Source organism: Pseudopodoces humilis, chromosome 3 (assembly GCF_049639895.1).
Source record: "Pseudopodoces humilis isolate 2021_Gansu_Grassland_sample_001 chromosome 3, ASM4963989v1, whole genome shotgun sequence".
Taxonomy (NCBI): Eukaryota; Metazoa; Chordata; class Aves; order Passeriformes; family Paridae; genus Pseudopodoces; species Pseudopodoces humilis.
This window is the reverse complement of record NC_142202.1, coordinates 95,354,875-95,369,641: the sequence shown is the minus strand read 5'-3', so window position 1 is coordinate 95,369,641 and position 14,767 is coordinate 95,354,875. Positions and strand designations below refer to the sequence as shown.

General features: G+C 35.4%; 1 protein-coding gene across 1 annotated transcript in view; it reads right to left on the bottom strand.

Annotated features, from left to right (window-relative positions):
- The window catches only part of SNTG2 (syntrophin gamma 2), a 133,487-nt gene that overhangs the window by 88,385 nt on the left and 30,335 nt on the right, over window positions 1-14,767 (bottom strand). The window contains exons 5-6 of the mRNA XM_088052630.1: window positions 12,223-12,266; window positions 12,072-12,113 (exon numbers count right to left, since the gene is read on the bottom strand). Of these exons, the coding sequence (XP_087908756.1) occupies window positions 12,072-12,113; window positions 12,223-12,266 (86 nt within the window). The remainder of the gene's footprint in view (window positions 1-12,071; window positions 12,114-12,222; window positions 12,267-14,767) is intronic.

The window sequence follows — 14,767 nt, the reverse complement described above, 5'->3', positions numbered from 1 at the left end:
AATTGGATTGCAATTCATATTGGAAGAATATGGAGCAGAATTAAGCTAGTTCAAGAAACAGTGATTTCTTGATACTTGTCTCCTTTCCAATGGCCAAATATGGAGTGTTTTCAAATAAATACTTTTGATTCTTATCTTCTTTAGCTTTGCACTATTCAATAAGCAATAATGTCTTTCTAAACTCTTAGCTGCCTAATTCAAAGCAAGCACTTGTCCGAACAATTTACACAAATATGCTAAGAAAAATGGCGGTCAACGCAGCTCAAGGAAATTTTCAGAGACTTAAACTAAACTGCAGCTTCTCTTAGTTTACTCAATCCTCACTCTTCTCTAATTTCTGCCTATAAATACAGAAAATGACATTTTTACAGATAGCTTCAGTATCAATTTAGACAAATAATTCTTCTTCTGTATGATATAAATATTAGGCATTATGGACAAAAAATATATTTTTTTTCATTATTGTGTACATTATTTTTCTATTTAATTACACACTCTTGAGTGTAATTAGCACTGTGTAAACAATGCTTGCAAAACTATGTGGAATATGAAAGACATTGTTACACACTGTGCATTGGAAAATAAATTTTGAGTCAACTCAGCTGTTCCCTGAAGCAATTAAAGTTTAAATAATTTTGCTTAAGGATAACTATTACCGGAAGCATGACGATCCATTTCTGATAAAGTAACTTTGCCATTTTCAAAAAATCCCAAGAGTATCAGAGCATTATGGGGACTTCTCTCTGGTAATGCAGGTCAGTCTTAACTGTAATGGGTGTGCTATAAATAAAAAAGGTTCAAAGCCACAGAACTCAAAATTAAAGAAAAAGCAGTATGTTTTATTGCTTATCTACTGTTATGCATTGCTTGTAAAAAGAAAGAATTGTATAAGGCACCAAAAACTCGCAACAGACAGATACACATATCTGACTACATGTAATTGGAAATGCACATGGTAAACTGGAATCAGTATCCACAGAATTGTAAATATTTCTGTCCCAAATGCAGAGAAATGTTCAAGCAAAGAAACTGGAACAGCCTAACCCTGCAGGTTCATAATCTTCAACAATATCTAGAAATCTTTCTAGATGATAGTTAAGTGGTTGCGTTTATAAAAACTCGAATGAGCACAGATTGAGCTAAAATGACTAAATGCAGATTTTCATGCACACATTACTTTCCATTTTTCTTTGTTTGCTTGTATCTATAACGTACCTGTATAGCTCTCAGAAACAGATTTTATCTTACCTGAAGTTACTGAGGAGAGAGGTATCAGCAAAAAAACCCTGCCATCATTTAATGGCAATAGTATAAAATGATGATGAAAGTAACTTCAGCTAAAGGATGGGAAATATTTAATGAAGGTTGTCTTGTGCTACTGAATGTAAAAAACAAAACCAGAAGGTTTTGAAGTTTTTAAACCCAGCAGGTCATATGCTGCATTCTCTGATTTAGAAATTGTTAACAATTGTTAACCATCTGTTAATTTTGTCATAACAAAATTTTCCACAATGATCCCTTTGATCTAGGTCTTCTAGTCTAATCTAGAATTAATACAGGATTAAAGATAGGAAGCACTAAGAAGTGCTTTTGTTGCCTACACATTAACTGCTGAAGTACAGACTAGAAGACCTACAGAGTGATCAGTTGAATGGAGTGCCCTGCAGTTTGAATCAGCCATAGAATTTATCTATAACCATTCATATGTTCATCCTTTCAGATTTAAAGAACTGGGGCACCTAGAACACAAAAACATTTCTCCTTTACTAAACTCCTTACAGCGTGTAGATGAACATGCTGAAAGTGTAATAGGAATACCTATGGATAAAGTTCAGCACTACTGCATAGTAGTAGTACCCCACTATGTTAGCCCTTAATGCTTTTGTTTCCCCAATTCTGCAGACATGAAAGTGCTACTATCACCATAAACCATCAGATCATCTGCAATATTCAGCATACATCAGAGAGAAATCTTTTTTAGGCAAAGTCTCACACCTAAAACTTCTGTATACTGTCTCAGGACCATAGTCCACGATTGCTTGTAATTTTTCTACCGTATAGGCTAATATTTATTCAGCACAGATCACCATGAAGTATATTATTTTATTCAATACTAAAAATTTCCTGTACTGGGAAAATAACACACTATTTGATAACGGGAATATAATTTAAATCCCATTGTCATGTTACAACCTTCTGACTTAGCTTCTCTTCCCTCAGAGTAGTGAATACAGTTAAAGCCATAACTGCTTAAATACAGAGCTATATTTTTTCTACTAGACATTTTTGTATTAGACTTTTTGATGCCTAGCATAATAGACAAATCAAAAAAAAAAAGACAACACCAAAAACCCTTTTGATTTCCTAATCCAGTCCTTTAATATTTCTGATGCAATGTTCTAGCTTATTTGCCATTTGAAATGTATGAATACACTCCTGCTCCATGACTGTTTTGTGTGCTTTCTACCATGACAAACAAGAGCCAGTGCTCTTACTCATCCTCCACTCAGCAGCTGAACAAATGAGCCTGAAATCTTAGTGATACCTAGAAGATCTATTCACTTATTTAGATCACACTCCCATTAAGCCAGTAACTTTCTGAAAGGAAATAATACTTATGTACAACTTACACAGTTAACTCAAAGGGGTTAATCTCTCTTGTGATCAGAAATACACCAATTTTATTAATGGGTTCATTTTATGGGGTTTTAAATCCTCTATATAACTTATATTTCCCTTTCAATTTCAAAAAATCTGAAAAAAATACAAAATAACTAAGTTTCACTTATGTAAACAGCCTAAATCTAATCTTCCACAAATATTTAATTAATTGATTTGGAATCACCATTAAGAACTCATTATTAACTTGTAGCTCTGTTGTGTTGATAACACTGAGCTAGAGTGCACAGGACTTCAAAGTTCTTTATACTCTGATGAAATACTGAAGGTCACATAATTTAAGGCAGACCATTAATAAAAAGCACAAAACATTGTTTAGACAGGAAAAGGAGTGAGAAATGAGAGGTGATACTGCTTCAGAGAAGTCAGCTTAGCCAGACCAGAAACCGAGTGACTAAAAAGGAAGAGATAGACTACTTTGGGAGCAGTATATAAGGATCAAAGGAAGCAGGAGTGGGTAGGTCTTCATACTGGTTATCAATGATAACAAAGGATATAATATAATATTGTTCCTAAAGCTATAAAGTAGCTTTTTCTTTTCCTACCAGCCCTTTCAAAGATAACCTCTCCCCACGCACATCCCTCCCACCTTCCCCACTGATTTACCCACAGATAGCTTACACCCTTTTGTTCTTATTCCAAGTCCCTTTTTTGTTCAAGTATTTAATCTACCTCTACAGTACTCAGTTTTGTACAGGTGGGAGGAGGAGGAGGAGATGGAAGAAAGTGCCCCTCTATTTATGACTAAAATGGCTGGTATTATTTCTCATAAATCCTTTGTACATCTTTCCACATTTATTAATGAAATAAATAGAAATTTTAAAGGGTTAAAAGAAATGTCTTTTTTTTTTAAAAAAAATTAAATATCTTAACTCCTTGTATGCATAGCAATTACTGCTTAAAGGTGTAGCTGTCCAGTCACACTCCTGTGCTTTACCTAAGTGCTACATTTTGTGTCCATAGCTTAACAAAGATTTCAATTTTTCATAGCGCTCCTTTGTGTGAGGTACCTCAATTCTTCCATCAATTTTAATTATAGTAATTCTGCTTTTGTGCTCAAAGATGATGCATGTTGTAAATGCTCATAATGCCAGCGTACATGCTGCTTCTCTAATGCAGAGAATGATGTTCCTGTGAAATGATGGAGGTAAAATAGTAATGCTGAAATATGAGCTACTTAATTGTGAATACTCTCTTAACATATTTAGAGCTTGAAAAAAAGTTGATTTCCACAACTACATTACAAATGTTCTGAAATATTTTGAAGTACATTTTACACAAGTACTTATGTTACTCCATTTTTTAAAAATATTTATCTGAAATTTTGCTATCTCCTACAAAAGCACAGTAAAAGTGCAAATGGATGCAAATTTAAATGGCAAAATAGTATCTTAAAGCATGTGAGTTTTATCATTTGCATGTGAAAGTCATCGGAGACCAAAAGTATCCTATAACCTGTTTCTTAGTGAGAAATGTTGCCAGATGCATTCAATGAAGAAATAATCACACTTCTTACAGCATCTGGAAACAATGAGGATGAATTGTATATTCCACTAAGTTTTAAAGTTATACTATAATTTGATGATTTTATGCAGCTTTATTTTTATGCAGTTCTGGAACGCAGAATACTTATGACAAATTAGTACCTGGAGAAACAAAATTAAATTCAGTTGATTTTCATCCAAGCAAGGTGAAAGACATTTAATAATTATTTGTCTCACTGTCATGATAAGTCCTGCTCTGCTGTGGCTAAATCTCCATGAAAGTAGCTCAGGAAAATTCTGTAGGGTAACTGAAAGAAAACTATGTCCAGCAAATATCACATACCGGCACTCTTGCTGTTGATGTTTATTTCTACCCATATATATAGCAGCAGCAAATTTTCTGAAGTACAAAGTCTTAATGAAAGTGACTACATTAAACTTATTCATAAATGCTGCTCAATAAGAATTTGTTCACTTCTCCGAGTTCCTGCATCAGGTCTGATGCATGCAGCTGTCCCGCAGATATACATTCAGCATTAACAGGTATTTGCTGTCCACATAATAAATGACTGAAACATTCTTTTAGAACTGAGGCAATGACAAAGGAACACTGAGAATTACTACCAGATAAAAGTTAAGAAAGTAAAACCTTCAAAAGCTTGGTATCTTCTTTGGTGTGTCTGTAGTCCTATAAATATATTACAATGCATTAACTAAACATAAGCTTCATGAATTTTTTCACACGTAAAGAGCTTCTCAATGAAAATGAATTTATAGGAATTATGCGGTTTCTTGAACAGCTGTGTGTCAAAACTGCATTGTGTTTGAAAGTAATCTACAAATGGTTCCAAATCCATATGTTCACTTTGGCTGATCCCAAATACGAATATAATAATGAAGAAAGCAAGGGGTCAATCTGAGATAATTTCAGCAAGCTCCCTGTCAATAATATTCCTGGGTGATGGATTCTACCCATGCTGTTCACATGTCTTTGTGTAACTGGAGACACTCTCTTAGTCTGGAGCACATCAAAACCTTATGCCACTGAAGTGTAAAGATACACTTACTCCATGCCCAAAACTGTCCATTTAAAGAAAATGGTAACAGCACCATATTTGGATGACAATATGTGTAATCAAAAACTAGTGAAAGTTTCTTACACAGGAACTAGTAATAGAAAAATTGACATTTCCGTTTTGAATATCTAACGACAATGTAGGTCAGTGGAAATTAGCTAGAGTGAGGAAAGTACAAAATGCTAAAGGTTTTGGCATAAACTCTAAACAGAAATACTGTACTATAATCTAAACAAACAAAAGCAATAAAACAATCTAAAATCAAGCTCTGGAAATTGGCAAGAAAATGAGAGAGCCACGCAGTTGAAGAAAGAAATCCAATGGTTTCATGACATGCAGAGGAATCACACAATCTTCACATGATTTGAGAAAAACTCAGTTACTGGTTCCTCTGGATCTGGTAGAATTACCCTTCCAATATTAAGAGAATAATTCTTCTATGGTGAGAACACAAAAAATTTGCAGTGCCAAGGCTGAACTATTCACGTTTTTAGCATTGCTAAAAGTACTGTGAAGTTTCATCTTGGCACCATTATGATAGACTCATTCCAAGATGAGAATGACAGATTTCAAACCAAGAAATTCAACATACACAGTTTGTCTATGTGGAAAAATACTCGTTTTTCCTTCATTTAAGTGGTCAAGCTCTCATTTTATACTTGTCATACTTGAATTACACTGTTCATTTTTACTTCTCAGCATCTTTTCTGTTGGGTGAAAAAGCATGTTCAAACCAAAAAGCTTCCCACAGGAAAAACTGCAGAAATTCAAGGAGTAATTTTAAGTTAATAATCAGTCTTTGGTCGGAGATATGTGTAGGTCTGTAAGGGTACCTATACATATTGGTGTAGCAACTACCTGGGCAATCTGGCTAAACAAAAATTTCCTTCATCTTTGGTCTGTATTGTTAACTATTTCTAGCAGTAATCTTAAGTTTTTAAACCTTCTGTGTATATCAAATAAAACCTTTATTTTTAATTTCTCTAAATGCCCTAAGGTTGTTGCCTTAAATATTAATGAATTGCACATTCAAATATTAACATGTGATTTAACCAACAGAACATAACACTGCAATTTTTACATTGTAAATATGTATCTCAGTTTTTTTTAAGATTAATGATTTTAATAACAGCATAAATCAATAAAATCTACTCATGAATATGACCATATTACTACAGAGTAAAATCTGTAAATAAAAAACATTCCTTTTGCTACTTCTTAAGCATCTATTTGAAAATATATTTTATAATTATTTTTATGACTGTATTTTATTAATCAATCATTCCAGGTCTGTTTTTTTTATTATTTTATTAGTTTTGATATATTGGTTGAGTAGTTAAGCATTATGCACCTATTCCAGCTTGTATTCTCTGATAATTTTTCTATGTAATCTCTTTTTTTCTGACATCATATGGATAAAATTCATAATCTATGTTCCATCATTTGGAACTGAATTCCAGAAGACCATGCAGAGAACTTCAATTTCAAAATAGCTAATGTAGAATGGATAATGGATTAAAAGAAAAATGAAAATAAAATCTCACTATCTAAATGAAGATAAACAATTTTCAGGTTCAATCCTTGCATCTCAATTAATCAGCCTAATGAAGAACAAGCTCATCACTGCCATCCAGACATGCCAATCATACATTAAACAGCATTACAGCAAATATCTAAAGTACTAAATATTTTAAAAAATTAATTACTAGTGACTAATAACTGTTCAAATTCTGAAAATCTAAAATTATTCCCACTGAATGGATTATCTGTTTTAAGGGTATTGTTTATTTAGCAATGTTCTTCTGTGATAATATTCATAAACAAAAAGAAATTAATGTTTCCAAGTACTTTCCTGGATCTTTGAGCAAAATTCCAACAAAATTAACATTTGTGTGGAATACTAAAAATGTGTGAAAGCTACTAATTTACTATAAAACACACAAATAAGATATAATAAGAACTAAATAAGATATAATAAGAACTAAACTCCCTCTCCTGCATTTTCTAGTTAATGGAAATAATCAATTTTTTAATCCTTGAGATGTGATTAATTTCATACAAACTTACATTTTAACTAATCATAGATACACTAATCATAGTCTATATGAAATTATGCAGAACCCTGTCCAATTCCCCTATGAAAGGCAACAGTGATGGTTTTTCATCACATCTACAATTTGCTTATAGTGGAAACAAACAGGTACTTCTAGTACATTTCACAGTGCCCTCTAGAGCAGAGGGCAGTGCTTACCTGAGGGACTCACAAAAATCTTTCTGAATCTTATTTTCCTCTTTCACTAACAAAAGGGAGAGAAAAGTACCCAGACTCATACCACAAAATGCCAGGAAGTGTGTTCAGCCCAGTGATTATCAGGTGGGTCAGGAAGATGCTCAGAGGGCTGGGCCATCTCTCCTATGATTACAGCCTGTGGGAGTTGGGGATGTCCAGCCTGGAGAAGAGAAAACTCAGGGGAGACCTTCCAGACCCTAAAGGGGGCTATAGGAGGGTTGAAGAGGGATTTTTTACAAGAGAATACAGTGACAGGACAAGGGAGAACAGTTTTAAACTCAAGAAGGAGAGGTTTGAATTAGATATTAGGAAGAAATTCTTTACTGGGAAGGTGGTAAGGTACTAGAGCAGCTTGCCAGAGAAACTGAGGATGTCCCATCCCTGAAGTGTTCAAGGCCAGTTTGGATGGGTCTTTGAGCAGCCTGGTCTACTGGAAAGTGTCACTGCCCATGGCAGGGGTGTTGGAATTAGCTGATCTTCAAGGTTCCTTCCAAACAAACCATTTTATGATTCTGTGATTCTATGAATCCAAAAAATTCTGTTGAATCAGAAAACTGCCCTCTTGTGTTACATTTCCTGTCACAGTTTATTGTGAATAGCTTGAAAATTGAGGTCCCAGCCAGACGGACACCAAGCAGTACACCTTTGTGAACTTCAACCAAAATACTCTTTATATTTGCTTCCCTCTTTCTCTCCACTCAGGAGATCTGACTGCTCCTTTCATGCACAGTGACAACCTGATTAGCCATCAGGAAAAGAAAATTAAATTGCCTCTCTGATACACAATACAGAAACAATATTAATCTCAGAATTAACATTTTCTGTATTCAGTCTCTCCACATCAGTAGAATATTTCTAAAAATAAACTTACGTTTCAAGGAAAAGAAATTATTTTCAATTTTCAACACTACTGTATTACCTACTACAAAAGCAGAATTTTTCATGGCACTGATTCCAAATTATATATTCTATCCATACCCTTATCCAGAACTAATGTGTGATAGTAGCAGCTTGGATAATTGTGGAGAAAAGAAAATCCTAATATCAGAAGCAAAAACCAGGAGAGCCAGTTTGTTGTTAAAGTGTTGCTAACAGAGCAGTTAATTGTTTGGCTTGCCAAGAAGTAATCGAACAACAGACAGAACAAACTGTCCTCCTTTCCTAAAGTTCTCAGATTTTGTAGCCTTCTCTGACATATATTAATTTTAAGTCTTTAACACCTGTGAACCATACGGATGTGCAATTACACTTAAGCTTCAGTTTTGTAAAATAAAGGTTTTCTGATTTTGTGCTGAGTGCACTTCCTCACATCCTGCAAGGGTGACCCAGCAGACATTCTAAAATGGCAGAAAGTAAGAGCAAACAGGGGGAAAAGTCTGAACAGCAAGGAATGCCATTGTGAAGGAAACAAAGTAAGAAACCGAAAGAAAATCTTTGAAAACATTTATTAGAGTTACAATTTAAAAAATAAAATAAACAAACCACAACAAGAAAAACAAACAGAAAAAACCCATCAGATCAACACCAAAAAAAAGTAAGAAACATATTTGCTTCTGCCCCTTAAATGGCTTATCACTGTGGTTGGACTAGTGGAGTAATTCAGAATCTCTACCTTTGCCAGCAGCATCAGATTTAACAGTTCATAGTGGGTTGATTCCCATTACCCCCCCATTGGCTGGGAAGAGAATAGAAATAACAAAGGAAGAAAATCTTCATGATATAACAGTTTCCTGAAAAAGACAATTTAGTACCTTAAATAAAGACAAAAGTAAAAAACAAAACAAATGATGCAAAGGAGATCAGTCACAACCTCCTGGCGCCCATCCAGTCTCTGAGCAATGGCTGCTTCCTCCAGAAAATACTCCCCACAATTTTTATGTTTCATGGTATGGAATACCTCTTTGGTCAGTTCAGATAGACTTTCCTGGCTGTATTCCCTTCCAACTTCTGGGCCACTCTCGGCCTACTCACTGGGAGGGGAAAAAAACTTAAGAACAGAGAAGCATTGATGGCCTACAGGCACTGCTGAGGAATATCAGACAGTCTGCCAGTTATTCATGTTAGTTAGTCATGAACAAAAATACAACACCATACCAGCTGCTACAAAGAAAACTAATGTAGTCTCAGCCTAGACCCAGTACACAGTCCCTTGAATCACATAGTACAATTCATAACCTTAAGTTAGGTGTTTGCAATAGAGGCCTCCTGTAGCCAGAATGCAAGCAGCTAGAAATACCTTCAAACTGTAGGATGGTATTTCAGGAGGCCAACTTTGAAGCAGATGACTGAATATATAAGAGACCACAGTGCCTGATGCATATAGAGCAAGCCAAAAGAATTACTCAATAACCTTTGACAGGCTTCCATTAAGTACATTGTATTATGTTAACAAGGTTGTGTAAACTTGAACCCAGAGTGGATTAAGAATACCCAAGCCTCACTGATGAGTGTCTTTTGAACTGAAGTGCTGGAGCACCTGTCTTTTAACCTGAGTGACATTTAGAAAACAGGACATCTTTTACAGAGAGAAGATGTAGGTATGATTATGTAGGTTAGATGAGTTCTCCATCCTTAACCTCCTGCTTTCTGGACGACTACCTATAATTACTGTATTATATTACTAGCTTAATATATTGTAACAAGCTTAATATGTTATATACCTTCTTCAGTGGTGTTTCTGGTACCCAAACGTTCTTTTTAAAAGTATTTCCTTCAAATTGCAAACCCACCCTATTCAAATAATGAGGACTTTATCTCAACCATTATTTTATAAAAACGTAAAGACATAATTTCAATAAGAGAAGAAATAATAAATCTTCCATTCTCTCAGGAGCTTTGGCAACAGCCCACCTCATTTCATAGAACTAGCTCTTTCCTCTACTGTCTGACATACCCTTCTAACCCCATTATGAATATAGTAACAAGCTGTGGTAGCAGAAATTTTGCTTAATACTTCTACTGAATTCCCATATACAGGGCAAGGAGCAAACTATGCATTTCTCTCTCATTCCTCATCTCTGTTGTGTTACACTGACAGTTCTAAAGCACTTCTTGGTTTTCACAAACAATCCTTAAGGAAAGTAACTTACCATTTTGTGAGGAGTAATGTCGCAGTCTGTTTACTGAATTTTGTCAAAGTTCAAATTGTTTGCTGGTTTGTTCCTTTTCCCCCCAGGTTAAATGTATTGTTTTCTCCCTGTTGTTATCCCTCCCTCACCTTGACGATCAAGGCAAACCCCTCCCTTCCTTCTTGAAAGTTCCTTGTCTGTCTCCCCAGCCCTGCCCCTACTCCCTATCCATCATGGTAAACCCCACCCTATCTTCCAGATCCTTCCGTGTCAGTCATTTGTCCCTCGAGGCCCACTGGTTAGTGTATCTTGCTCCCTCCCTCTGTGTATCCCTATTGGTTTTGAAGTTGCAATTCCCCTCCTCCCCTCAGGATTCCCTACTGGTCCACTGTTTGTACCCTCCCCTGGAGATTAACCCCTTGCACAAGAGTGCTTAGGGCTCTCTTGGGCCTTACCCCTTTGAGAGTGATCCCCCATTTCCTTAATAAATATAAATTATCCTTAATTATTAATATATTAATTATCCTTAATAAACATTGCTGGGAACTTCACTCCGGAGAGACTCCTCTACTTTTTTACCTCCACCCCTGATGCCGTGCACTGAAGAGCTTGGGCCGGCCCAAGTCTCTGGAGGTTTCACTGAGGGAAAAGCCAACATCCTAGTGATTCCCCACTCTTGGCGCTCGCCCGTGCCAGAGGGAGAGAAGGAACACCACAGAGCTAACCAGAACTCTGGTGCAGTGCAGCATCAGAGTAACTTTCTGGAAGTCTGATTTTTTTTCTGTGCAATAACAGTTCAAGCAGCAGGAGGGCAGTTAAACAATACACAATAGATCTAACTATGCTTTACTGAGATTGTCTGTCAGAGAGTCAGCTTGATGGTATTAATCAACACCAGGGAAAGGACTGCAAGATCATGCCAGGTGCACTTTATCTTGACCTAGAGAGATCACCTTCAAGTAATAAAAACAAGTTTAGTTCCTTTGCCCATGTAATTTCTGACTTGCTGATAAAACTGTCAAAGCCCATGTCATTTATGGTTGCTACAGATGCTATTCTGAGATACTGTTTTCAGTGAATCAACTGATAACTGCCAATAAACAGACAACAGGGGATAACAATTTTTATCTATATGGCCTTGCACTGCAAACCAGAAAAGCACTGCACATCGAGTAAATGTGAACTGGCTTTGTCCTCATACAGTCAATCTAATAAATAAACCAAATCAGTAAAACCCGTCCACTATTCAATAAATTATTTTGTTTCAGGTTAGACCAAACATTGTGGTAAATTGTATCTCAAAATGGAATTAAATAACTGGAAAACTTTTAATCAAATATATGACAAGCCTGATCATAGCACTGTCTTTATAGTAAAAAAGAGTAAATTCATTTGAAACAAGGCCAGAGACAGAACAGTTTGGACATGAGATATTTCTGTACACCTGTAAAAATATCAAGGTGGAATGACTTACCACTTCTTCATGGGTAGCACTTTCTACATTTATACCATTAACCTAAAAACAGATATGATAGAGAGAAAATTATTTGTAATACGAAGTTAGTTACTGAAATAAAAGCAAGTATGAAACAAATGTCTGTGGAAAAAAGTGAATGTTTACTGACCTGTATTATTGCATCTCCTATAAATAACATTCCTGTCTGTTCAGCTGTGGGATTACAGAAGGAGTAGATTTTAATTGATCGTAATACTGAAAAAAATGCCATATTCTCTTCCAGCAATTGGTTTAACACACTCTTTGTAATCCTCGTTTGAAACTGATTTGGTTGAGAAAATACCAATGGCACAGCAATCAGTATTCATCCAAAAAAGGTAATAGATTCCTAGCAATTTAAAAAGAAATTAAGAGAGCTACTTTCCAAGCATGAAGAACTTGTTTAGTATGGAATACAAATGTCAATTCTCACTAATGAAGGATTTCATTAAATTATGTGGAAAATGTGATTCACACTTTTCATTATTCTTTCACAAAAGGGAAACAGGAGTTTCTGAAACTTCTTAGCAATTCCTTTCCCCCTGAACAAATTTACAGGAACTGCTGTAATTAAAGATGTTGTGACTAGAAATTAATACAATTTTTAGCATGAATTTTGAGTTAGTTTTGCCCCTAAGAGCAACATTATTTCGATCTACAATTTGCATATTTCCTGCCTTACAGAGTTAATGGGAATAATGTCACAAAACTTCAAACAACTCTCCATAGATACAAACAATGACATTTTTGAGGCCTATTCTCTAACTTTTAAACTTTTAACTTTTTTTTTGTTAGAATTTGAGGATGTTTCTCTCAAGAAATGCATTAATTAATTAATAGTAAGGTGCTTATCCTGAAAAGACTGATTGCATTAAAGAAGTCCTATTAGTTTTATATATGACCTTTAAGGTCACAGTTTGAGGCTTAGAAGAATGCCATCAATGTATTCATCAAAGTATTATGAGAAATGAAAATAGAAGTAAAAAAGAAAGAAAAGACTGCATAGAGTATTCTTTATTTCTGCAATTTAGCTGTTGCTCCTGCAAATGTACCTTTGTTACAAAATAGCATTTTTAAAAAAAAAATTTGTTCATCACTCATTTGGCAGATTATAGTTCACTAGTCAATACTTAGGAAATTTCACTTATTTCACTATTTATTTTAAAAATCATGTTACAAATTGCATTTGAGGTCTTTATCCCACTTCTCATCCTACTTTGTATTTAAAAATATGCATATAATTAGTAGTAGCTGGTATAGAAAAGACATCTATGTACAGAAATTTAATGAAATTAAAGCAGTTCAAAACTGTCACAAAGCAATCTGAAGTAGTTTGTCCTGGGTACATACATTGGTAGAGGTGCTGAACATTAGCTTGGGCATCTCAGTACTATACTTCTATTTGAGATGTTAGTAATACATACACCAATAGTGAAAAATGTGAAGGATTTTTAATTCAGTGCTTATGTTATAGCCATTGGGCCATTTTAAAAAAAGAGGAAGCATCCTTGAATTGGAGCTAGAAGGAAGAGGATAAATTTGAAATTCCAGTTGCACCAAAGCAGAAAAGGGTGAATTCAAAGGATGCATGCCTTGTCCCCTGTGTCTTTGACTCACAAGTGAGTGGAGAAATTTAAAGCATGTTCCTATCATCAAGTTGCCATGGTTTAACCTCAGCTGGTGACTATTTACATGCAGCCACTTGCTCAACCCTCCTTTCCAACCCCATTTTTCTACTCCAGGCTGGCCCACAGGAATGGGGAAAAGATTTGAAAAAAAACTCTACACCAAAAACCTCATGGGCTCAGATTAAGAACAGTTTCATAATTGAAGTATAATAATAGTAATGGGAAGGTGAGAGTGCGCGATAAAACCCAAGAGAAACAAGTGATGCAAAATACAATTCCTCATCCACTGCTGATGCCCAGCCCATCTCTAAGCAGCAACATGCAGCTCTCAGCCAATTACCCAAGATGATACTCCAAGGATGATGTTCTATGTTCTATGAATATTTCTTTGCCATGGAATATTTTTTTTGGCCACTTCAGGTCACCTCTCCTGGCCATGCTTGCTCCCAGCTTCTTGTCTTGTTTGTGGGTAGAGCATGGGACAGTGAAAAGTCCTTGATTTAGGGAACACCCTATTTAGCTACAACTAAAATATCAGTGTGCTATGAACATCATTCCCATGCTCAATCAAAAACATAGCACTGTACCAGCTAATAAGAAGAAAATTATTCCTATCCCAGCTGAAAACCAAGATACAGAAGGCATGTGTGAAAAGGCAGAACAGAAAGAGATCATTCTCATGGATGTTCATCTATGTGCAATCCACTGCATAATGACACAATATCACAATTGTGCAACATCGTCTAAATTTTCTGAGAAAACTGCTGCCTTGTAACAAAAGTTATAATAAAATACATAGACTAGTATTCATGCAAAAAAGGAAAGACTAAGTTGTAGACACAGCTAAAATTACTGAAATAGCACTGTTTAAAAGCTCAAGGCATAAAAAGGAAAAGCAGTGATTTGAAAAGGTATAAAACCTCAAGGAAGAAAACTGGGTAAATGGAGGATAGTTACTTGGCAGCACAGAAGACAATTCCCCTTCCAGGAAGCAGTGGAGGCTGAGCCTTTCCCCTGGGACTGTTGACTGCCAGGTCACCAAAGACA